General features: G+C 46.3%; 1 protein-coding gene across 1 annotated transcript in view; it reads right to left on the bottom strand.

Moving 5' to 3' along the window:
• Positions 1-25,942, bottom strand: part of NDST1 (N-deacetylase and N-sulfotransferase 1) — a 328,999-nt gene that overhangs the window by 113,312 nt on the left and 189,745 nt on the right. Inside the window, exons 6-7 of the mRNA XM_085617708.1 lie at positions 18,514-18,699; positions 17,819-17,947 (exon numbers count right to left, since the gene is read on the bottom strand). Coding sequence (XP_085473834.1) covers positions 17,819-17,947; positions 18,514-18,699 — 315 coding nt within the window. The remainder of the gene's footprint in view (positions 1-17,818; positions 17,948-18,513; positions 18,700-25,942) is intronic.

The following is a 25,942-nucleotide window of genomic DNA, read 5'->3' as shown; positions in this document are numbered from 1 at the left end:
CGAGGCTGAGTGAGTCTCCGAGCAAGCTCTGCTTTGGAAACTCCAGCAGTTAGAAGTGCTGAAATTGCATGTTCACAGCTGTGGCGAACAGATCTAACCAAGCATGAGGAAATGCAGTGTATTATATGGTGAGATTGTGCGACCTTACCATGTAAAACACATACCAACCCCTTTAGTACCAGTAGGTTTCGTTTGTCAAACCTTAAGCTCAACCCTGGGAAGCTGTGGCTCTGAGCAGTCAGGCTTACACTAGAGGAGCACGTGTAAAGCATTTACGCAGCAACAAAACAACTGAAGACGAAATACAAGAGATACTCAAGAAACCTGACAATTTTTAAAAATCAATTGCATTTTTACACCCCATAATGAAAGAGGCACCGGAAGGTCTGGAGATACATATGTTATAAAGGTATAATAAATATGCACTTTTTCCACTTACGCACAATCAAGCATTTGCCAATTCAACAAATTTGACACTTGGAAACCTTTTTTTTAAAACGTTGGTAAGTATTAATGCGGTTACTTTAGGTCATTTTAGGCAACCAACTACGGCAGGGACCCAGTCGGGGCGGGGGAGTGGGTTGGCAGCAAAGCCCTCAGAAACAGTTACCTCAAAAGAAGAATCAATTTTCAGTTAGTTCCAAGCACTTTTATCTCCTTGCCATAGACTCCTATGGAAGTGGTCCTGATGCAAGGAACACAGGATGCTGAAGATGCTCAAGGACCCTGTGGATGCGATGCAATGTCGCCTGGGGATCATTCTGTGGCTACTCCTTGATCTGTGAACTTGGCGAGGCAGAACCGGTCACAGGGGTCAATGCCCCCTAAACTCCTCTCAATTCTGGCAGAAGTCGCCCAGTGTCGCGGTCACCAGCGGAAACCTTCCTTGGGCAATAAAAAAAATAGCTACTTAATAGAAGCAGTAGTTTTGCAGCTTGAAACATTTTCTGGATTCACATGCTGTTTTTTATTCTCCCATCAAGTGGTTGGGTCTGGAAATTTCTCGTCAGTCTATAAATTGTTTCCTCTGGGTGTCGTCTGTAGTCATTTGGTGCTATGTCCCTCCTCCTGTGGTGTCAGACGTGCGCCCCAGAAGCCTCTGTGCGTGGTCGCCATTTTCAGATTCCATTTTCCCTTTCCACTCATTGGCTGGCTTCAGTGCTCTCTCAAAATTGTAGCATCTTTCCCTCCTTATCTCACCCCATTTCCTAGGAAGGTGAAAAGTTGCATGTGAATCCAGAAAATTCTTCAAGTTGCAAAAATACTCCTACTGGCAAGTAACCATTTTGTGTTGCAGCATGAATCCTTTTCCAGATTCACATGCTGTTCATAGATTCTGGGTCACTGTTGCCAGTGGAGTTAAAATGAGGTTCAACTTGCAAACTTATGCTTCAGTACTCTGTCCCATTTGTGCTTCCTTGCTTATCTGGATGTCCACACAGTTGTGTTTTGTGAAGAGTTGGACAGATGACTATGTGGCTGCCACACATGTCTATATGGGCACATCTGCTAGGAAAGCCAGGGTGGATCCCTTCTTCATTGCCAAGTGAGCTCTAGGTTTAGCTGCAAGGGGTTTTCCTGCCTTCTGATAACAAGTGGATTGTGTTAACTATCCACCTTGCAATAGTCCCTTTTGTTACCAGTGAGCCCTTGGTGGGGCTTGCAAATGACAAAGAATTGACCTCCCATTCTGAGCTCCCATGTCCTGTCAAGGTAGTACATCACAGCCCTGCGTAGTGTACGCAGCATTCTCTCAGCTTGTGTTTTGGGTTGTTGGAAAAAATACTGGTAACTGGTTAGCTTGGTTCACATGGAATTGCGATATGATCTTTATGAGGAAATGAGGGGTGGTCCTCATGGTTATCCTTTCCTTTTGTAGATATGTTTCTTCTGTAGTTAGTTCCTGCAGCTAGCTCAACCCGCACAACGATGGGATTGAGATTAGGAAGATGGTCTTCCGGATCAAGAATCGCAATTCTGCCTTTAGCAACGGTTCAAACGGTGCTTTAATAAGATATGTTTGCACCAAACTGAGGTTCCACACTGGTGTTGGTGCCAACCTGGGTGGAGCTATTTGCTTTGCTCCTTCCTGGAACCTCTTGATAACTGGTGTTGTGAAGAAATTCTTTCCTATGTGGCCTCGTCTGTAGGCCACTATCGCCGCCTGGAGCACATTTATTGGAGTATATGTCAGTTTGCGGTACAGCAGGTAGGTTAGATACTATATTGTTGTGCTGAGGAACCGATCCCTGTCTTTGCACCATAGTACATATATATGCAATTTCACTGTGTAGCATCTTCTTATTCTCTGACTTCTTGCTTCATTTAGAATGTCCACTGAACATTTTGGGAGATTCAAGGGCCAAAATTCTATGTCCTGAGAAGTCATGCAACTAGACTCAAGCTACTCACCTCTGGGTGGAAGACCTTTCCTCCTTGCATGGAGAGGAGGTCGTGTTTGAGATAACTTGCTCTCACCATCTCCACCAGATCTGACAACCATGCTCGTCTTGCCCACTGTGAAGCAATTAGTATCACTATCATCTGTGACTGTCTACACTTGTTTATCAATAGGGGTATGAACGGAATTGGTGGACAAGCATAGGCAAATTTCTCTGACCAGTCTGCATGTGAGCATTTGCCATTGCGGCGGGGTTGCGAATAGGTCGCTCTCTGGTGTGCCCCACTGTGGAAAGACCTTTTTCAGAACTTTAATTCCCATTCATGCGTTACAGATGCTGGTCTGCCTCTCCATTTTCAACACCTGGCAGGTGTAGTTATCACGTCCATTACTTCCTGAACAGCCCATCTCCAAATCTCTTGGGCAAGTTTTGACAGCATATGCAATCTTATCTTTCCTGTTACTGGAGTGAAAGGCTTTTAGGGCCAGAAAAACGTAGTTCCAGGACACTGATGTGTTGGACCACCTCGTCCACTCTGCATATCCCTCCGACATTCAGCTCAGCCATGTGTGCTCCTCAGCTCGTGTGGGAACTGCTGTGGTGATTGTCACCGTCTGTGTTTGGTTGTATGAAGGTCCTGCCTACCGTTATGTTGTACGAGTTCCACCATGTCATCTCCTCCTGTACTCTGAGTTACAGCCACTAGATCTTCCCAACTTCCTGTCGCCTGTGACCACTAGTTTTTGATTCACTCTTGCAGTAGTCTTGTGTGTAGTCTTGCATGTGGCATCAACAGAATGCACGAGGCCATCAATCCCAACATCGTCCCCACAGTCCTCACTGACAGAGACTGACCCTTGTGGTATCATAGGCTGGTGTGTTATCGCCTGAATCCTCCTGGGGGTAGGGAAGGCTCTTCCCATCATTGTGTTGATTCTTGCTCCCAGGAAGATCTTTTCATTCCACGGCTTCGTGGATGATTTTTGAAGGTTGATCATGAAACCTAGTCTTTCGAGAGTGTCCATGACTGACCTAGTGACTTCGCAGAGTGCATATGAGCTTGCTTCGATTAGCCAGTCATTTAGGTATGAATAAACATGTATACGTTTCAGTCTTAGGGAGGTTGACTGCTGCAAGGCATTTTGTGAATACTCTGGGCGCTGATTTGATCCCGAATGAAAGCACCCTTAATTGATAAGAGTCTTGTCGACCACAAACTGAGGTATTTTTTTGTGTTTGCAATTCACTGGAATGTACAGTTGGGGATCCTTCAGGTCTATGGTTGTTATATACTCTCTTTCCTGCAGTTGCAGGATGACCTCTTGCAGTGTAAACATCTTGAACCTTTGTTTTTTTATGAATTTGTTTAGGAAGCGAAGAGAGGATTGGTCGTAGTGTTTTGTCCAGTTGTGAAACAAGACAGTCTGCTGAGCAGTTTCCTTGAATGATTTCGGCCGTGGGCACCCTCTTCCCAGCCCTCTTTTGTAGTAGTTCCTGTACTTCCTTTTGTAGGCAGCGCCTATCCTCCTCTCAATGTAATCTTTTCTTTGGTCTGATTTTGGATGGTGTCTATCAGTTGTATGCAGAAACCATGTTGGATGATGTTTTTGATCCATTTTTCTTCCACTCCTGGAGGAAGGCCTTTAATCTGCCCTCCACTAGTGTTATGTGGTGAGGAGCCTGGTAAGTGGTGGCACTTGCTGCGCTGAGAGGCTGCCCACTTCCTCTGGTTCTGCCCAAAAAAAGGATATTGTTGCTGTGTTGGAAACTACCACTGCTATTGTGCACTCTGGTTTTGAGTCAGATGGAAGGACGACTGGTGTTCCTCTCCTTGGTTGCCCACAAAATTGCAGTGCCCCCATGGCATTTGCAGTGTCATTATCTTTTTTATTTTTTTGCAATGTGTTTTCCACAGTAGATCCTAACAGGCTGTCACCCAAGAAGGGTGTGTTTATGATGTTCGCCTAAACCTAAATTTTACATTCGGACATCCGCAGCCAGGCCTTATCTTGGCGTACAGAACTCCCTAGGTTTGGTTACAAAGAGGGCTACATGCCCACGGAAAACCATTTTTGGCAATTGGCTTTCACACTCCGGTCCGAATGCCAGCTAGTCTACCTAAACCAGGGGTCTCCAACATTTTCTGACAGGAGAGCTACTTCTAATCAGTGGAAGTCATTGTGAGCTACTGAAGAATATGCAACTTGTGTATTGCTACAAGACATCCCCACGCCTAGCTTTACTGCCTTTAAGCCTAATGTCCATGGAGCCAGATAAAATGGTTTGAACAAAATACTTTGATAAGGGGCATTATGACAGGGTTGCCATGTGTGTCAGTGAGAATGTGGTCTTTGGGGATGTATAAACATATGTGCATATGAATGAGATGTATGCGCCGACTGGGAGCCTGTGTCGTATGTACTTGTGGCACAGGACATACCTTTCTCCATATGTGCGCCATTACATGTATAACGCAAACATGTAACCATTTTTTTAAATGGGAGAAATTGAAAGTGCAGAAAAATGTTTATAATGTGGAAGGAATAGTTTCTTTTCTGTAACTCCAGTTCTGTAGTAGGGGTATCTCTGTTATAGTCATAATCTAGTGAATAGTCCCGCCCATGTGCGTGGACCCCGGAGCAATAAAAAATAATCTCTAAAGGTGACAAATCATGCAGACCTGCATACACCTTTAAGAGAGAATTTAATTTAAAGACAGATAATGCAGCCTATACCCACAGGATACACTGTCCAGTACTTCAACTAGAATTCCACCAACATCCACAAACAGCACTGCCTGTCCAGCTTTTCTCCACATAGGAAAAAACCCTGCCTCTACCAGCAAAAGCCTCTGGAATGAGAGAGAGGAAGGAGTGGACAGACAAGCCCCATAGGCTGCCATTATGTGGCTTAGAACAGGATACTGTGCCTTTAAGAAAACTTTCCAGATTTCCAGAACTTTCCCCAGTATCCCAGAATGCCCAGCAGGTCCCTTTAACTTTCAGTTCTTTTTGAAGGAGTAGCACGCCAGACCTGTAGCATTTTTCATATGAATAATTATCTCTCCACCGGGGAGGAGGGCGGGCACTTATGACTATAACAGAGATACCCCTACTACAGAACTGGAGTTACAGAGAAGAAACTACTCCTTCTGTAGTAGGGGATCTCTGTGTATAGTCATAATCTAGTGAATAGAATGGCAAGCCCATCCCCACACAACAACAGCGGTGGAGAACAAACAAGACAAAACCACTACTGTGCGAACAAATTTCGCAGCGAAGCCTGCCCAACCTGAGCATCTGCCCTGGCATCCGAGTCCAGACAGTAATGCGCAGCAAAGGTATGGACCGACTTCCAAGTGGCCGCCTTGCAGATCTCCGCAATAGGAACATTACGCAGCAAAGCCATCGTGGCAGCTTTGCCCCTGGTGGAATGAGCCTTAGGTTTACCCCCTAAGGTCTTATTAGCCTTTTGATAACACAATTGTATGCAGGACACAATCCACCGAGAAATGGACTGCTTAGAGGTCGCGAGACCAGTCCTGACTGATCCATAATTAACAAACAATTGGTCAGACCTACGAATATCCTTGGTCTTATCCAGATAAAATTTCAACACCCTCCGAACATCCAGGGAATGGAGAGACCTTTCCGCTGGCGAAGAGGGATTCTGAAAGAACGTAGGTAAAGTTATGGTCTGGTTGACATGAAAATCAGAGATAACCTTAGGAAGAAATTTAGGGTGAGTACGCATCACAACCTTAGCAGCATGAAATACAGTATAAGGTTCTTGACAACATAATGCCTGAAGTTCACTCACCCTGCGGGCCGATTTAATGGCCACTAGGAACGCCGCCTTCCAGGATAGGTGCTGCAATGAAGCCTTGTGAATGGGTTCAAAAGGCTCCTTCATCAGTCTGGACAGCACCACATTCAAGTCCCAGGAAGGCGAGGGAAGTCTGACGGGAGGAAACACTTTCTTCAAGCCTTCCAAAAAATCCTTGACCACAGGGATCTGAAAGAAGGAAGTCTGTGAAGGGCATTTCCTGTAAGCAGTCAAAGCAGCCAGATGAACCTTAATGGAATGGAAATTAAGGCCAGACTGCGCCAGATGTAAAAGGTACGGAAGGATGACATCTTCCTTACATGTCGTCGGATCAAAGTTCTTGGACTTACACCAGATACAGAACCTCTTCCACTTGTAGGCATAGGATGTCCTAGTGGAAGGTCGTTTAGACTCCTTCAGTATGTCCATACAATCGTCTGGTAGATTCAGATGGCCATATTGCACTATTTCAGGAGCCATGCCGCCAAACTCAAAGACGAGAGGTTGGGGTGCACCATCCGCCCCCCGAACTTCGTGAGAAGGTCCGGCCTGCACGGCAACCGTATGTGAGGAAGGAGAGACCGGTGAAGTAGGTCCGTGAACCACCACTGCCTGGGCCATTCCGGGGAGATCAGGATCATCCGCGCCCTGGACTGGGACAGTTTGATGAGCACTGCCGGAATCAGGGGAATGGGTGGAAAAGCGTACAGAAAGCTGTTCGACCAATCGATCCATAACGCATTCCTCAGCGTCCCCCGCTGGTAGTACCTGGATGCGAAGTCTCTGCATTTGCTGTTTTCGGCGGTGGCGAACAGATCTACGTCTGGAGTCCCCCGCCTTGCGAAGACTTCTTCTAGTACTTCGTCGTTTATGACCCATTCGTGGTTTTCCTGAATCAGCCTGCTCAAGGCGTCCGCCTGAGCATTCTGCACCCCTGGCAGATGCGTGGCCGTAATCGTCAGTCCTCGGGCCAGAAGCCAGTGCCAGATCGCCTGCGCCTCCTGCGACAGAGTGCGCGACCTCGACCCCCCCTGCTTGTTGAGGTAATACATCGTGGTTGTATTGTCCGTTTGTATCAGCAGCGAGTTGGTCTGGAAGGACGGAAGGAAGGCCTTCAGTGCCAGGAAGACAGATCTGAGTTCCAGGAAATTGATGTGGTACGTCGATTCCAAAGGAGACCACTTTCCTTGAATCTGCAAGTCCCCGGAATGCGCTCCCCAGCCTTGGAGAGACGCATCCGTCACGACACTCTTCGTGGGAATGTCCTTGTGGAAGGGAACCCCCTTGAGGAGGTTTTCCGCCGAACACCACCACTTCAGAGACTGAAGAGCATGTAGAGACAGTCGTATCTTGTCGTCCCAAGAACCTGTCCTCTGATCCCACTGATCCTCCAAGCACTCCTGCAGTGGTCTCATGTGTAGCCGTGCGTGAGGAAGATACAGGAGGCCATCGATCCCAGTAGCGAAGACACCTTCTTCACTGTCGTCGATGGAGCAGTCCTGAGGTCCTGAGCCTTCCGAAGGAGTGATAACCGTCTCTCCTCCGAAGGAGACACGCTTGCTGACCGCGTATCGATGGAGGCTCCCAGGTACTGTATGCACTGGACCGGAGTCGGGACCGATTTGGACATGTTGACGTGTAACCCCAGCTTGTGCAAGAGAGCGCACGTCCACCGGAAGTGTTCTTGCGCTTCCGAGTAGGATGATGCCTTGATCAGCCAATCGTCCAGATACGGGTAGACAAACACCTTGTTCCTTCGCAGATGTGCCGCCACCACCGTCATGCACTTCGAGAAGGTCCTGGGCGCAGACTTTAGCCCGAATGGCAGTACTGTGTATTGATAGTGATTGGCGCCGACTTGGAATCGCAGGAACTTCCTGTGCTTCCGTGCTATGGGCACATGGAAGTACGCATCCTGTAGACCTATGGCACAGAGCCAGTCTTCCCGTTGCAGCTGAGGGTAAATCTGATGCAACGATAGCATGCGAAACTTCTCTCTGCGAATCCATTTGTTTGCCTGTCGCAAATCCAGAATGGGCCTGAACTCGTTCTTGTCCTTCTTGCGAACGAGAAAGAACCGGGAGTACAGACCTCTTCCCCTTTGAGACAGAGGTACCTCTTCTACCGCCTTTTTTCTCAACAAGATGTCTGCCTCCGCCTGGAGGTCTCCCAGCTGGAACTGAGAGCTGACCGGCGGAATCGCTGGAGGCGGGCTGATAAACCGAAGACTGTATCCATTGCAAACAATATTCAGCACCCACTTGTCCTGAGTAATTTTTCTCCACTCTGCCGGAAAAAGTTGAATGCTTCCCCCCACTGGAGTGGGTAACGGTTGAGGGGGAAGTAGTCGCTCAGGGCCGAGACCCGGCCGGGCCCTTGGTAGTGGTAGCCGCCTGCTGGCCTCCTCTACCCCTCTGGCGTTTCTGGAAGGGCTTCCGGAACTGCTGCTGTTGGTGCTGCTGCTGTCCCGAACCGTGCCCACGCCCTCTGCCCGTAGACCCGAACCGCCTCTGGAACGGGCGCTTCTTCTTCCCGGCCTTCTCCAACCAGACGGCCGTCAGGGTTTCTGCCTCCGCCTTCATGCGGGCCATCTCATCATCCGCATGTTTTCCAAACAGGGTTTCCCCCGAGAAGGGCAGGTTGGCCACTCTGTGCTGCGCCTCTGGTTTGAGGGACGTCAGGCGCAGCCACGAATGCCGCCTCTGGTGGACGCCATGACAGTAGGCGTGGGCAGCCAGCAAGGAGACATCCGCCGCCGCGCCGATCACCTGATTCGAAACCAGCATGCCCTCACGCACTGTTTCCAACAAGTCCTCCTTCCTGTCCCGGGGCAGCAGGTCCGCATACTGCTGCAGGGACTCCCACAGGGCCCGGTCGTAACGCCCCAACAAAGCCCCTGCACTCGCCGCCTTCATGGTGGTGGCGGCGGTCCCACACACCTTCCTGCCCGCAGAATCCATCCAGCGGCTTTCTTTGTCAGGCGGGACCGTCGATGAAGGAGCGGTCGCATGTTGTTTCCTCGCCGCCGTCACGATGACCGAATCAGGCTTCGGGTCCACCCTCAAGAAGCTAGGGTCCGACTCCGGGGCCCTATACTTTTTCATGAGCCTGGAGGGGGCGGCTTTCGTCACCGCGGGAGTGAGGAACAGCTCCAACGCGGGCTCCACCAGTCCTGGTACAAGAGGCAGTAGAGGGCGAGACAGATGTTTCTTATGAAGTGTCTCGAATATCACGGACGTCGTGGGTGTTGGAACCGTCACCGTGATACCCAACTTTGCTGCCCCTCTCAACAGCACCTCTTGGAAAGAGACCAAATCGTCCACCGGAGACACCCTAGTCCCCGGCGAGTCCGACAGCGTCGGTGAAAAATCTCTGGTCGAGGACCGCGTGTGCGACCTGGACCTGTGCCTCCTACGGCGTCGTCCTGAGTCCGACGATGACAGTCCATGGCTCCGTGATCTTCTCCTCCTGAGAGAGCGGGAGCGCGACCTCTTCGGCTTCGGTCTGCCCGCTGGTCTAGCCGGTCCCGGCGACCGCGGATGTCGCGGCCTTGGAGTCCCCTGCGGCGGAGTCGGGTACCTCAGAAGGGAAACTGACCGCGGAGGTACTGCCGGCGGCCCCAACGGAGTGCGTGGTAACGAACGAGGTGGGGGCGGCGGAGGCAGTGGCGCTGGCTGCGGATGCGGAGGCGGTGGTGTTGGCGGTGGAGTCGGAGGTGGTGGTGTAGGCATCCGAGGAGGCGTATACACCACAGAGTACACCGATCCCGATGACTCTCTCTTCCTCGACGGCGATCTGCGCCTCGGCGGCGATCTGCGCCTCGGCGGCGATCTTCTTGACGTCGATCGTCTCGACGTCGAACCTCTCTTCGACGGCGACGTCGACCGTCTCCTCTTCACCGACGGCGAACGGCGATCTCCCCTCGACGGCGATCTCCCCTCGACGGCGAGCGCCGACGCCGGGTCCGATCTCGACGCCGACTGCTGGACGGCGACGGCGTCGTCGCAGAAGATGCCGATGTAGTCGACGGCGGCCTGTTCAGGTCCTTCGACGTTGACCGTCGACGCCGCTTCTCCCCAGAGCCCTGGGGAGACGGCGAACAGATGGTATAGCAATCAGTCCTTAGCACACGCCCTTTTCTATCAAACAACAAGTTATTTCGTGTTTCCACAATGACAGTACAAATTCGTAGGTAAAGAAATAGATTAGTCTCCTCTTATGGGTGGTTCTTTATTCATTAGGTGTCTTCCGTGCGATACACAACATCCAGCCGACACGTGTTTCGTCGCAACAGGGGAAATTAGTCCCGCGACTTTTTCAAGGCTGTGTTACAAAAGAAAATTAAGAACCTATATAGTACATAACTTGAAAACATGTACTTAGTGGCAATGCCAAAGCAACTTGGTGGTGAAACTCAAGAACCGGCTACAAGCGGGTGAGCAAGTCGTCCATTATAAACACTATGCATTGATAAGTTTAACGTTTCTTGTGTACAGAAATCTTAGTAAACAAACTAAATATGATTCTAATAGGATGGAGAGAGCTGGATAACCGTGCTGAGGTGGGGAAATACGCTAAAAGAAAATCAAAGCTAGTCGTAATTTGAAGTGGCAAACGTGAACAGTTTCGTGGTGTGATGTGGCTAGGTTCATTATAGTGTATTTAGAAACCGGACGTGGTGCGTCTATATGTGTGGTCATGCAACGAAATTTAGTGTGCCATGTGTCAGTGAAATCAGACCGTGACGGTGAATTCTGGTGTTGTACGGTCATAGCTACCTATTCTTTGTTCGTTTGAGTATTCCTGAAAAAATGATACAAATAACCTTATTTAGTACTCGTAAACAGGACTCAGAAATTCCAGGACCGAAATAAACATAGGCTGTGTTCGTTAAAGATGAAACACCTACTTATTAAGTGGTGATAATTCCAAACCACCTATGGTTTCAGTAGTGGTGGCGTCAAAATTCCTCTGTAATTGTTCAGTGGTCAGGTGCAATTAAATTCTATTTCCAGTACTGTAAAAAGTAAATTAAAACAGTAAATTAACCTATATCATATATTGCATCTTGATTATAACGTCAAAGTGCGGTGTCTTAACTTAACGCTGGGGAGTTGGGCGGTACTTCCCACCTTTTAGCACCGTCATATTACTTAAGCAAATTAGATAATTTATGCTTAGTTTCCCTGTGGCGCCGTTACCTAAACCTAAAACCCCAGCTACAGTGTTTTTGGCGAACAGATGGTAGTCATCCCCCTCGACGCCGCCGTCGACGCCCTCGACGGGGAGTGGGGACGCTTACTGGTCTTCCTGCCCCTTGGGAGCCCCCCAGAGGCCTCAGTATGGGCCAAATCAGCCCCTCCAGACCCACCTGGTGCCTTCAGCCTTCTCTCCTCCAGAACTTGAAGCCTGATCTTCATTCTGTCCCTCAGGGTCCTGGCTGAGAACGAGCGGCAGATTTCACAGTCTTCAGGCACGTGGAACTGGGGAAGGCAACCTATACACACCTCGTGTGGATCTGTTTTAGCCTTTTTTCTACCACACTCCGGGCACTTGTCGAACAAGCCAGGCATGTTGACAGTACCAGCCACTAAGCACTTGAAAAAGTGACAAAAATTGACAAAAACTACAATAAACCCTTGAAAAGGGGAGAGCTCAATGCTCCAGGGTCCTGCTAGCAGGAGCCGGAAAAAAGAACTGAAAGTAAAAGGGACCTGCTGGGCATTCTGGGACACTGGGGAAAGTTCTGGAAATCTGGAAAGTTTTCTTAAAAGGCACAGTATCCTGTTCTAAGCCACATAATGGCAGCCTATGGGGCTTGTCTGTCCACTCCTTCCTCTCTATCATTCCAGAGGCTTTTGCTGGTAGAGGCAGGGTTTTTTCCTATGTGGAGAAAAGCTGGACAGGCAGTGCTGTTTGTGGATGTTGGTGGAATTCTAGTTGAAGTACTGGACAGTGTAGCCTGTGGGTATAGGCTGCATTATCTGTCTTTAAATTAAATTCTCTCTTAAAGGTGTATGCAGGTCTGCATGATTTGTCACCTTTAGAGATTATTTTTTATTGCTCCGGGGTCCACGCACATGGGCGGGACTATTCACTAGATTATGACTATACACAGAGATCCCCTACTACAGAACATTTGTTCTGCACTTTAAATTTCTCCCACATAAAGTAATAGTTGCATTTTTCAGTTATAAATATGGCACTGTATCTACCAGCCACTGGGAGCAAGATGCCCGCTGTGTGTAAAGGCAACACTTGGAAATGGGAGAGAATTAAACTGAAGTATTAACTTTATGTTTATGTAGATTCCACAAAACTCATTTAAATTTTGCCCATTTCCATGTTTTATATTTACAAACACCAGGCACCTTGCTCCTAATGGTCTGTAGACACGGTGTCATATTTATAACAGAAAAAATGGTGTACGAAAGTGCCCCTTTTTGATATGGTCGCCCCCCACTTTTTGCCAGGTGTTTGATGCAATTTCGACTGGAAGTGCACTGGGTCCCTGCTAACTAGGCCCCCCGTGCCAGATCTCTTTCGCAAAACTAGGCAATTGTTTCCCCAATTGGCAACACCCTTAGAACACACTGCAAGTCCCTAGTAAATTGTACCCCTTGTGTTTAGGGCCTGTAGCATCAAAGAGTATCCCCAAGGGCTGCAGCACAAATTGTGCCACCCCAAGGGACCCTCACCAAGCTCATGCAAACTGCCACTACAGGCTGCGTGTCTTGGTGCAGACAAAAGTGAAAACACGACATGGAACACAGCCTGTGTGCCATGCCTGCAGACGCTGTATGCAGTACAGGTAAGTCACTCCTACAGCATGCCTTACAGCCCTAAGGTAGGGTGCACTATACTACATGCAAGGGCATAACTGCATGAGCAAATACGCCCCAGTGCTGGTCAGTTCCATTGCTGTCAGAACAAGTGAACATGGAAGCTATTTTGAAAACATGTTCTGGACGCTGGTGAAAACGGGTTCCCCAGCTACATGATGGCTTTACTAAAAATAGGGATGTTTGGTATAAAACATCTTGTATTAATAAACCCACACTGATCTGTTGGATTTATTAATACATGCACACAGAGGGAACATTAGAGGTGCCCCCTGAAAACCTACTAGCTACTGGTGTACTGACTGTTTTGTGCCTGCTTGTCACCGGAGACAAGTTTCTGACCCCACCAAGGGGGAGGGCCTTGGCTCTTAGGAGTTCAGAAACAAATCCTACTCAAGTAGAGGGTGTCTACACCCCCTCCCACAGGATGACCTGCAGATTAGCATTCCAAGGCAGGAAAGATTTAAAGAGCCCACCGCCTTTGATATGCTAATCTGGCTTTCATCACAGGGGAGCATGCCGTCCCCCATTGTAGAGCCCTTTGGCACCTGGAAATGTGGGAAAATTAGCTAGTCAGATAGGTGTGTCCACCCTCAGGCTAGTACCACCCCTAAGGTGGGATACTCGAAGTAGAGGCGACTTTTCAAAGTTATCCATCTTGGGGATGACAAAACTAGGAACTCTGGGACAGGGTTATACCCACTTCCCACAGGAAGTGGCCATATAGAGGGTGTAGTGAGCCCAGGGGGGCAGTAGTCCAATGGTTACTACCCTATATCCCCCCAACGCCCCTAAATCCAGTATTTAAAGGAGCCTCTGGCACCAAAACAGTAGATCCTACTGACCTACGAAGAAGACTGACACGGTATTGGCAGCAAAAGCAAAGCAAAGACTGAGCATCTAACCTGGCCCCAGCCCGGCTGGCCTGTCTGCTGTTCCTGTTGAATTGCACTGAAGTCGTATCGTCCTGCACGCCGTCATGCCTCTTAAAGCCTGGGAGGACTGCCTGCCTTCAAACAAAGACCCAGGGACTCCTGTGGAACAGCAGAGCTGCTCTCCTGCATCCTGCAGGCACATCAAGAAGTCCCATGAGGATTCCAGACCCGCCAAAACCCGCCGCAGTCAAGCACCACTGCACCCGAGCCCCCAGCCCGAGTCAAAGTGGGCCAACGGTGAGAACATGGTCCAAAGCCCTCAAGAGCCAGTCCACTTTGGTCTTGCCCCTCTTGAACTACCCAACCACACTCAACCCCAAGTGCTCCCGGACGAGGAAACCAAACACCTCAAAGACTCTCAGCACCTGGCTGCCCCGGCCCGAGGAGAGGATGATCACCAGGGTCCCCATGTCCCTTAGCAATGCAAGACTTGAACCCTCTGGTTGCGCCAGCCCGACTAGCATCCCAGTCCAAACGTGCAGCCTCTTTTCGCACAGACCTATGCCCATTGACTAACACTGGGCATCCAAAGCTGTATTGCACTAATGCACAGGCCGCCCTAGTGCCGCTAGAGGTGACTAGCTGGTGCTGCCTTGAACCTTGACCCATACTCACCCTAGGTCCAGGAGATTGGTCTCATAAGTCGCTGTAGTCTACCTGAATGCCGTCCTTATTTTTCCTCCCATAGGATAACATTTCACTTAATAAAAACTGCTTTAAGTGCCGACTTTTTGAATCCAAAAGTATTTCTATTGAAAAACGTGCCTACCTGATCATATTCATTCTGGTGCAAAAATATATAAAACGATACGTGGCGTAGGATCGGTGTCAGGAATGACAATCGGCTTGTCGCGGTGCGCCCGTGGAGACAGAGTAGCAGAGCCCGGGTGGATGGAGGCACTGTTATCTACCTGGATCCAGGAGTGGCACCGAGGGCTAACTTGCCAATGGTAACCCAGCAAGGGCACAACTCGGCTCCATGGACCCAAATGCGCTCCAGAGGGAATCGGACCAAAAATGGCATGCATAGCGCTGTATAATTCCTTCAATTGCCCAGGCATCACTCTCGCTCTGGGAAACTCAGGGTAGGGCAGAGGAGGCCCTGACAACGGTTCTGCAGTGTGGAAGAGGGGACTAGAAGCACTGTGTTTATACAGCGAGGTCAAGGAATAATGCCACTTCTTTTTCCTGTGGTTATTCGATTTACCCCACTTGGAGGAAGAAGTCTTTGAGTGCAAAGATGATCGTCTGTGGAAACAACTCAGAGAACAGCCCCGAGAACATGTCCAAGCTTTCTTCTGCAATGCCACCAGTTTCATCACCCGCTGGAGAATCGCCTTGGGGTGGATCGACTTGCACTCACGCAGGCCCTGGAGTCGTGACTCAACCCCAGGCACCAGAGGTAGATCAAGTGGGGATCAGACACCGACATCCATCGGTCACATTGCCCACAATGCTTAAACCCTGGAGATTTGGGTATGTCTCTCACACAGTGAGAGAAATAGCTTAAAAATGAGTCAACAAAAGGTGGTCAAAACGTGACCAGGGTAGTTTTCCAGATCAAAGCTGTTGGCACGGAACAAAAAGAAATCTTGTCGGCATGCCGCCTATATGGGGGCTGTGATATGTCAGACACCGATGATGCTGAGCCGAACACCACCACCTACTGGTGCACAGAGGTGCTACTCAAGATTTTCCAGATCTAGCCTGACCCCTTGTGAATATTCTACGGTGAGGCATCTGCTCTTAGAAGTCTCTATCAGAACCATAATTACAGGGAACTGATTATTTCTGCAACATGAAACCTTCTAGATTCAGATGCTTTGCACAGATTATGCAGCAGTATTATGTGCCTTCTGAAGGTGGGAAGGATAACGAGGGTAGGCAAAGATATTTCAATGCACCGATTGTCCTGCTGCGACCACTTTTCGTGACTATAAGCGTATACAGTAGTGCCTTGTGAATATATGCTTTAAGTACAATGTGGCAGCTCGGTATATTTCTTCCACAGCAAACATTGGCCATAAAAGGCCATGGTAGCTCCTTTCTTTTTGGTCACATTTGCCTTTGGTTTGTTCAGCAAATGCTTTTCTGCTAGTAAATAGCACATTTGAATTGTCTGTACAATCCATTTAGTGATCGTGTTCTTGGTTACAGCTGAACATAGGTCGTGTTTTGAGTGCTGTAGGAGTCATCAATGTGTTTTCCTGATGGCATGAGCGACCTGTATGTGATACATGACAGCCGTTCTGACATCTAGTGTGTATGTGAAGCCATTTCCGCAGCATTCGATGGCCTTTAGAAAAAGACTGGTAAGGTTCAGGTGAAATGACCATACGCAAGAATTTTAGGTGTGTTCTCATTACCACTTTGTGCTTCAGTATGGTTCCTGTACAGTCAGTGCTTGTAGCTCGCTCACCCTTCTTAGTGATATGATAGCGACTAAGAATACAGTCTTCAGTGTAAGGTGTTGGGAGCATGGCTTTGTACAAGGGTTGAAAAGGTGCATTCATTAACCTAGCTAATACTAGGTTGAAGTTCCAATGCGAAGGAGGTACCCACGAGCAAGGAAGATGATAGTCGCTCCCTCCATGAATCTTTTGATCAGTAGAACAAAGATAGCCTGCTTAGAGCCTAACCCTTTCAGTTAAGCTTCTATAGCTGATAAATTCACCATTAGTGGAGCACAGGAGAGTTTGCACTTTGTCAGGTGTGTAAGGTATTGGACTATGACAATGTCTTGACCAAGTTTTTTTTATTAAACAAAACTGAACTCGGTATTTGGTAAGCTCAAAAACAATGTGCAACAACTGGTGCACACTCCCCTTGTCGATAATGGGTTGAGGAGCTTGGTTTAACTGTTTAAAAAGATCTCAGTGCCCCACCTTCTACATGTCAACTAGCATATTTCATAGTACATTCCAGAGAATAGCTTTCGAGGGATGGTACTGGGCCTTGCACAGCTTGTGATTAGCAACTGAGCCTTGGCACTGAACAATGATCTAGCAGGCAAGAAAGACAGACTGGCCATCAGAAATAAATCACACACACACTTCCTGGATAGCTTCTGCAGGCAACAGAGAAGTAAATAAAATATGGATGATGGCACTAGGCTGAAGAAATATAAAGAACAATAAGACACCACTACGGGTGGAAGACTAAACATGGATGTCATGCTATTGCAATACTTGGAAAAACTGGATTTAATAGGAATTTATACCTCGGGAGATATCTTAGCAAATGAGGCCCAAAATAATTACATAAAATATGGGGCCATGGAGAGAGCACTTTGACCTGAAGGATGAACCAGAGGAGGATCTCACAAGGAAAATGGATAGGCAGAACAACAAGTGGATGGGAAAAGCTGGACATGCAGAACTAATGCTTGCAGTGTTAAATGTGTGGCAATGTAATAACCATGGGGAGAGGGGGAGATTCGAGTTCAGATTCCATTGAATCAAATAACATCCATCTTCTTTACACTCTGTATTATTAGTGGTTTCAAATATACCTGTTTTTTGAAAACCAATGGATATTAAAAAAACAATTATGTTCTGCATACCTCAAACTACTAAACTACCAACATAGCACACACATTATGGATTAAAGTAGCGTATCACAGAGCTTACATAGTGAGCTAAGAAATTGTAATCAAATCCATGTCGCTTGAGTGACAATATGAAGACCTGTCTGCAGATAAGGAACTTGGAGGTAAAACAGACGCAGGGCTAAGCCACCATGCATAGTTTAAAAGACAACGCAGTAATATATAAGCAAGTTTCCTTTCTTTGTGTTGATGATGTGGCAGACTCACCGGATTTAGCAGCACAGTGAGAAAGAGCTCCCCTCCATTTATGATTTTATCCAGCTCACCGGGGCCTCCAGGATAATCGTTGTAGAAGATGGTGTGCGTGAACAGGCCGCATGTCTGTCGAGGGAGCACCTGGAGAGGAGGGAGAAAGACTTGAACTCCCAAACTAAAATACGTTAAGAGGCTTCAAGCAATATGTCGCTATGGTGCAAATAGTCCATTTGGATACTTAAAGAAGAGCATTGTTTGTGCAGATGTTTTTCTTATAGAACATATACCATGGTAGATGCCATTAATGTTCATGTTTCTCTATTATAGAAAACCTATACCAAAAAAATGTTACACAACTATGAAGCTTAATATGGGAGGACAAAAAGATGGCCTCTCACTCTTTTATAAGAGCTAAATGGGAAGAGAGAATCCAAAATAAGTGTGCAAAGGTGCCAGGTCAAACTAGTTACTGTAGTGAAATAAAAAAAAAACATTTTAAAAAGAAGACTGAAGTCACAGCAGCCAAGAAGCATGGATAGTTTTCGTTCTCTTCAGGGACAAGAGGGGACAGAGAAAATCTTTGGTGACAAAGCAAAGCTAAGTAAGGTAAATCTTACACCAGATCCCACTACAAACCAGATAAGTTTCTTCACTTGGATCTCTTTGAGGGCAAGGGGAGGGACTATACCAGCTTGTCTCTCACCTACCATGATGCCATCGTGGATGAAGCCACGCCTATACCGGGCAGGTTTCAGGTGGGGGTACTCCTCCGTGCTGGTGACTTTGATCCCCCAGATCTGTTTCCAGGCTTCATACAGCTGGACATGAACTGGGTAAACCCCAGAGTGGTGGGGTGCTACAGCATATCCAAGATCAATGGGGATGCCATGCTCCTGAATAAGCAAAAAGGAAAAAACATACTATCAGTATAAAGAGAAAACAGGAAAAACATGAGCTCGGTCTGTCAATAGACATGTAGAAGTAGGTGAAGAAACAAATATTTAAATCTCAAATCTTTGCCTTCAACAGCTTATCTAACAATTGCATCGGAGTAATGCTATAAGATACATTAGCTCTCGGAACGTCGAAGTCTCAAATATCGCCAAGGGGAATAATGTGACACCTTAATATCGCAAATAAAATTGAGGCCCAAAATATTTATTATGATTTGTTGCTCTAAGAATATAGCCAACACATGTTTCGCGAGTTTAATTGCCTCATCAGCGCCTCCTCATATCATGTACAATTCACTCAATATTCCTAGTTGTGAGACACTCCGTATGCAGGCAATCCCTTATTTTAAATGCAAAACCATCAACATTAGATGTAGTTAGTGACACAGTTCTGAAAAAGATTGCTCCACTAGTCCTCAAAGCAGTAACTAGTCAATCAGCATAGAGGTGTGCATATATACTGTACAAAGTAACAGTTTTTGTTTAAATTGTACATATGAGGAGGCCTCGATGCAGCGATTAACTGACAAAACACGTTCGCCTGTATTTTTTGAGAAACAAATTACAATAATAAAATCTCTAGTATACTTTGGATCAAGAATTGTGTTCCTCACTTTTTTTGTGAACCTGTTGAAACTACGTTTCAGTAAGGGCTAACTGGTTTGAAAAGAACACACAAGTTGTCTTTTCTGTATCTGCCAGTGTTGAATATAATTATTTTGGCTATGTAAGATATAAGAAACCAGTTTCTAACCTGTAATTCTGGCTTTGCAACTTGACACTCTTCTTGATTCACATGCTATGCACTATTCCACCATCTTGTTGTAGGGTAAAGAAGTGTATTGACTGGTAAAGTTTTTGGTTAGCGCGTGGAGTCAACCTAGACGCAGCCCTTGCATGCAGGACGTCAAACGTAATTCACCAATCTCTCTCAAAGTGCCCAGCAAGTTAGACTTTGTTTTCTTCTTACCTCCACAAACATATTCTAAGGGGGATAATCTAGATGAGTTTCACACAGTTTTCCTCTTAAGCATAGCACATTGAGCTAAGTTCTCAGATATGTTTGAAATGAAAGAAAGACTGTGGAATAAGTCCTTCTCAGATGCGCCATGGTGTATGGAAGAAGCACTCTATTCATAGGTGTGTTTCAAATGCCCTACTAAAACCTCTTTCAGTATGTTCCAAACAAATTAAAAACCAGCATATGAAGTGTGTACCAGCTCATTGCCGTAAGCCCAGGCACGCTAAACATGCTGGTATATTATGAATTTGTAAAAAAATCCAGCTGCGATGCATCCTTTTAAGTTTTGCGCTTGTGCGTGGAGCAGTTCACCCACGTTCTTGCTCCTATAATGTATTAAAGATTTTTACCTAGTTTCCGGATGAAACGTCCGCTCCCTGCAGAGCATCCACCAACAATCTGGAGACAGTATTGAAACAAGCATTTGCAATGCAATTGGTATTGCATTTAAGAGAGTTGGAGCTATTGGCATTGTAAATGAAAATGCTTTTATTTATGTGTTCATTTAAAAAAAAAAAAAAAAAGATAAAAGGCATTGTCATTTACAATGGCAATAGCTTAAAGTCTCCAAATGTGAGACCTATTGCATTGCAAATGCTTTGGAGCTATAATTTCTTTTTTTAAAGTGTTAGAAGAGAGCGTGTCCTGCAGGCAGGACAGAGCTATTTGAGAAAATAGTGCTCGGAGGCTGTAATTAAAGCCTACCGAGTAAAAACATGTACCTGGGGAGTCGCCATGAGAGGTTACAAAATGAGACAAGGCGGTACTAAGGAGGGACTGCTAAGCCTATTGACCAATGAACAGCCAAAGTTAAGAGTGGATAATGACACAAGCAAACGAAAAATCTGGGCGGAGAGTGGGCGGAACTTCAAGTCCCTACCTGAATACAGCATGCCTCGCAGAGCAGCGCATGCGCTGCCCAGGTTCAACCTAAAAAGGGCAGCGAAAGTGTACTTGCCCTGCCGCATGAAGAACAATGTGAGTAGCGTCAAACAAGCTGCTTTGCTCAAGATTTGCCCCTCACACAACCTTCCTTAATACCGCCTCTCTTCAGAGATTCTGGTGACTTCCTTTATTGCATGTGTGTGCTGCTGTATTTTCTCAGAAGTCTTCACAACTCCTCCGATCTCCATGGCGGAAAAAATAATCAGAGCTTGCACACACTCAAAGGTGGTTCTAGCCTGACCAGGAGGATCGGGTTTCACAACCACCCATTGGGGAAGAGAGGAGAGAAAAAAGTAGCACTTTCTGACTTGAACCACTAGTTGGGCAGGAAATGCCCAGTAGGTGAAGACGTCTACGCTGCAAAACCATAAATATAGGCGTTCTGGTTTCTTTTGCAGTATGAAATCTCTTCTACATTCAGCATGAAATCTCTTCCACATTCACATACTTCACACAGATTATGTAGCGGTATTCACTCCTTTGGGAGGTGGGTTATAGTAGAAGTGGAAGCACATAGGTTTTTTGAATACTGCTTGACCTACTGAACCTTTCTTCCTCCATTTTTTCCTCTCTCTTTTCTATGCAGTAGTGTTTATTAAAATGTATGTTCAGAAGCTGCCTTGCATATTTTTGGCATGGATATGTTTACAAAATGGCCATAGTAGCCCCTTTCTTACTTGGCTTGTCGTTTAGACTCTCACTGGCTAGTGAATAGCACAATTCTATGGTCTGAACAATCCATCAATTGTGCTTATGGTCATTGGTGTTCCCAGGGATTGTTTAGGTTGTCTTGCCAAGAACTGATCTATCTTCCTGATGTCTTTGGTAGATTGTATGTAGTATATGAACACTCTTACATCTAAAGTGTGCAGATCCCTTTAAGTCTCATTTGACGGCTTTTGGAAAAAGACAGTTAGGCGATAGTTTGTTTTACATGAAAAAGGGGATATGACCATACGTGAAAAGGGGATATGATCTTAGGTAAGAATTTGGGTGAGTTCTCTGACCACTTTGTGTACTGATATGAAGGGTATTTGCACCGTGAGTGCCTGCAGTTCGCTCACACTTCTTAACGACGCAGTAGCTGCCAGGAAGACCATCTTTAAAGTAAGATGTTTCAGTGTAGCTTTGTACATCGGTTCGAAGGGTTCTTTCATTAAACTTGCTAGTACTCAATTAAGGTTCCACAGTGGAGTAAGTGTTGCTCTAGGAGGGTGGAGCCTTTTACCTCCCTCCATGATTCGCTTAATGAGAGGGATAGTGATAGCAATGGCTGATAAATGTACTCTGTGTAGTACAGGATAGTTGGCACCTACTTGTGTGGGGTACCCGACAAGGACAGTCTCACTGTGTTAGCGGTTTATGAATGTGTTGTCTCTCTTTACAACGTGCTAAGAATCTTTTTCACTTAAAACAATTACATTTCCAAGTGGAATGCCTCCTGAATATTTAACATTTCTTTTGGTAAGTGCAAACTCAGAAACTGCCATTTCAGGAGCCATCTCGTCAACTGTAAATCCTCCCCAGTTTGGGTGAAATATCTTTCCCTGCTGTCTGGTCAATGTGCCCCCGTGTAAGGAAATTTTGATTTCTATTGGTTGGACAGCTGCAGAAGATAATAAAACGAGAATTGTCACAGCCTTCTTGACGGTATTAGGATCATAGTCCTGTTGGACACTTTGAACATTTCCAGAACTGTTTGGATTAGTGCAAACCACTTGTGATTGCCACCTGTGCCACAAATCAATGCAAAGCAATCTGCAGTAGGCATATGTGGAATCAAAGCCCTGCTCCAGCCCACACACAGCAAGCAAAGAAGGTGAAGGCCCTGCAGAGGAGCACATTTGAAAAGCCTGCTAGAACCCACTGGTAAGGCTGAAAGAGATACTGTGCTACGCCATAACACAGAGCCATCATCCATACAAAGCAAATGCCAAAGTCAGTGACATCCAGGTACGAAAGCAGAATCTTACTTACCGGCACAAGCTAGTGAAGTGCTATACGCCCTAAAAATTGGACGAGCCAACCAGGTACAAGCAAAAGGGATGCTGCAGGGAAAGGTTGCCGGTCCTATTTTTTTGTGTGTGAAGAACGCTGCCTGCACAGCATGTACTCTCAATGGTGACAGAATGAAGAGCAAAGTGCTACATTCCTGGAGCTACCACCTCCGTTTGACACAGCGAAGAAACAGATCAGTGCCAGGAGGACGGCATGGATTCGAACGTTTGATGACTTTATAGATGCACTAGAAGAAGATGGTCATTAGATAATTAAATATTTAGAAAAACCTTGCTGGTGATGGAGTGAAGGAAGTGCTAAAGAAAGTCTCACAAACGGATGCAAAGTCGTACCAAAAGATCAAAGAAGCGTTGGAAGCCAATTTCAATCTGATCCTGAATGTCTACTATGAAAGGTACACTTTCAACCAAGCAGGACAACAGGCTGGTGAAAAGATGCTGAGTTTGCTGAAAGACTTGATACACTTATCAAACACTAAGTTCTGTAACTTTACTGATGTGGAAGCTATGCGCCTCAGAGTCATTGATGGCTGCCTTTCAGATCCCTTCAGAGGTCGCATGCTGAAAGAGGCACTCCGCTTAGAGAAAATGCTAATGGCTGCAAGAGCAGAAGAACAATCTGATTGACAAACTGCTGATATGGAAGCAGGAACAGCGCACAATTATTCAGTGTTGATTATGAAAAGCAAGCATAAGCTCAAAATAAAATGCATATAAGTTGACGTCTTGTAAGAAGAAAAAGTTATGCTTCTGATGTGGATTTTCATTTTCCCAGAAAGGTAAATGTCCAGCCATAGGACAATATCCAAAGGCTGTGAGAAATAAAATCACTCAACAGTCTACAAAGCGAGAGAGAAACAAAGTGTGTTACAACGAGAAGAGAAATCGGACACCAGTAGGTTCCTTAAGCATTCTTGCTATGCCAACAAGGCCAAAAGGCGATATCGGTTATGACAATTAGAATCCAAACAAAGTTTATCGCTGTCAAGTTTGTCATATAAAGGCTTTTCAACGTCATTTTCAAGCGCTAATGAAGAAGATGAATGTTCGTTAATGAGCTCTACCAAGGAACGACATGCACATGTAGCTGCTTGGAAAGAAGATCAGAAGTCAAGGAGAAGCACCAAACGAAGCAAAAAATTTAATTTGGACACGGTCCAAAATTCTAAAATTCCATTAAAGGTGAATCGGTTGCCCCATAACCTTCATTACAGACAGTGGTGCATTGATTAATATCATGCCAGTAGAAAGTTTAACAGCGTATTCCCTGTGGAACATCTTACCCCATCAAACACAAAGGTATACACATGTGGGCTGCTTCTAAACCGCTACAGAGTCGAGGGTCATTTACAGCAAACATGAGACATACAACAAAGTCAGTGCAAGCACTGATTCATGTTTTTCAAGGAACTTCATAGAGTGCATGCCTGCTGAGGTTTGCCACTACTGCTGATACAGGACTGATATCTTTCAATTAGAACATCTGTCCTCAGTCTGAAATCGTGAGCCAGTTCCCGTTTTTTCATAGCCCAGGAAGACTCAAGACAATGAAAGTGCAACTTCATAAATAATGAGGGCATTCGCCCAGTTGCCCAACTGCACCGAAAAATCGCCTTTCACTTGCAAGAAGCTATTGAGAAAGAACTAGAAACACTGTTGAAACAGGACATTGACCACTCCACCAGGGCCTACGCCGTGGCTTTGTCCATTAGTCATGGTGCCAAAAAAGAACCATGGAGGTGCAGTACACATTTGTGTTGATTTGTCAGGCCAACAACGCAATTGAGAGAGAAAGACACCCTGGTCCCCACATGGCAGACATGATCATGCAGCTGAACATAGCCAAAGTCTTCTCCAGTCTTGACCTGAACAAAGGAAATCATCAAATCGAGCTGGAAGAGAACTGTAGGTACATTACTACTTTTTTGACTCGTGTTGGTTTGTTCAGATACAAAAGACTAGGTGTGTTGGAGTATCTTCGGCTGCAGAGTTATTTCAGGATGTTATTTGACGCGTAATTCAACCTGTTACACATGCTTTCAATTACAGTGATGACACACTGGTAATTGGGACAACACAAAGGAGCATGACGAGACTCTTACACAAGTGTGCCAATTGCTTGCAGATGCATGTCTCACTCTGAATGCAACAAAGTGTGAGTTTCCTAAGACCAAGCTTAAGTTCTTTGGGGACACATTCTCTGATAGGGGAAGGACTAGTGACCTTTCATAGCCCAGGAAGACTCAAGACAATGAAAGTGCAACTTCATAAATAATGAGGGCATTCGCCCAGTTGCCCAACTGCACCGAAAAATCGCTTTTCACTTGCAAGAAGCTATTGAGAAAGAACTAGAAACACTGTTGAAACAGGACATTGACCACTCCACCGGGGCCTACGCCGTGGCTTTGTCCATTAGTCATGGTGCCAAAAAAGAACCATGGAGGTGCAGTACACATGTGTTGATTTGTCAGGCCAACAACGCAATTGAGAGAGAAAGACACCCTGGTCCCCACATGGCGGACATGATCATGCAGCTGAACATAGCCAAAGTCTTCTCCAGTCTTGACCTGAACAAAGGAAATCATCAAATCGAGCTGGAAGAGAACTGTAGGTACATTACTACTTTTTTGACTCGTGTTGGTTTGTTCAGATACAAAAGACTAGGTGTGTTGGAGTATCTTCGGCTGCAGAGTTATTTCAGGATGTTATTTGACGCGTAATTCAACCTGTTACACATGCTTTCAATTACAGTGATGACACACTGGTAATTGGGACAACACAAAGGAGCATGACGAGACTCTTACACAAGTGTGCCAATTGCTTGCAGATGCATGTCTCACTCTGAATGCAACAAAGTGTGAGTTTCCTAAGACCAAGCTTAAGTTCTTTGGGGACACATTCTCTGATAGGAGAAGGACTAGTGACCTGAACAAGGTGCAAGCACAGTCGTCCACTTGACGCCCCCTCCCGCCCCCCAAAAAAAGTTGTAACCATGCTGCGATCCTTTTAAGGCTTGGCCAGTTATTGCTCAAAACACATTCTTGACTTTGCTACAGTGAGTTCATCATTGGGAGACTTGAAGCAGAATGTCCCACTCCAGTGGTCTCCTGAATGCTATCAAAGATTCAAGGAAATCAAACATGAGATTGAGAATGCAACTGAAATGCCCTATTTTGACCACAAGTTACATGCTGAGATC

Source organism: Triturus cristatus, chromosome 7 (genome assembly GCF_964204655.1).
Source record: "Triturus cristatus chromosome 7, aTriCri1.1, whole genome shotgun sequence".
In the NCBI taxonomy this organism is placed as follows: Eukaryota; Metazoa; Chordata; class Amphibia; order Caudata; family Salamandridae; genus Triturus; species Triturus cristatus.
This window is presented reverse-complemented; position numbering and strand designations above follow the sequence as displayed.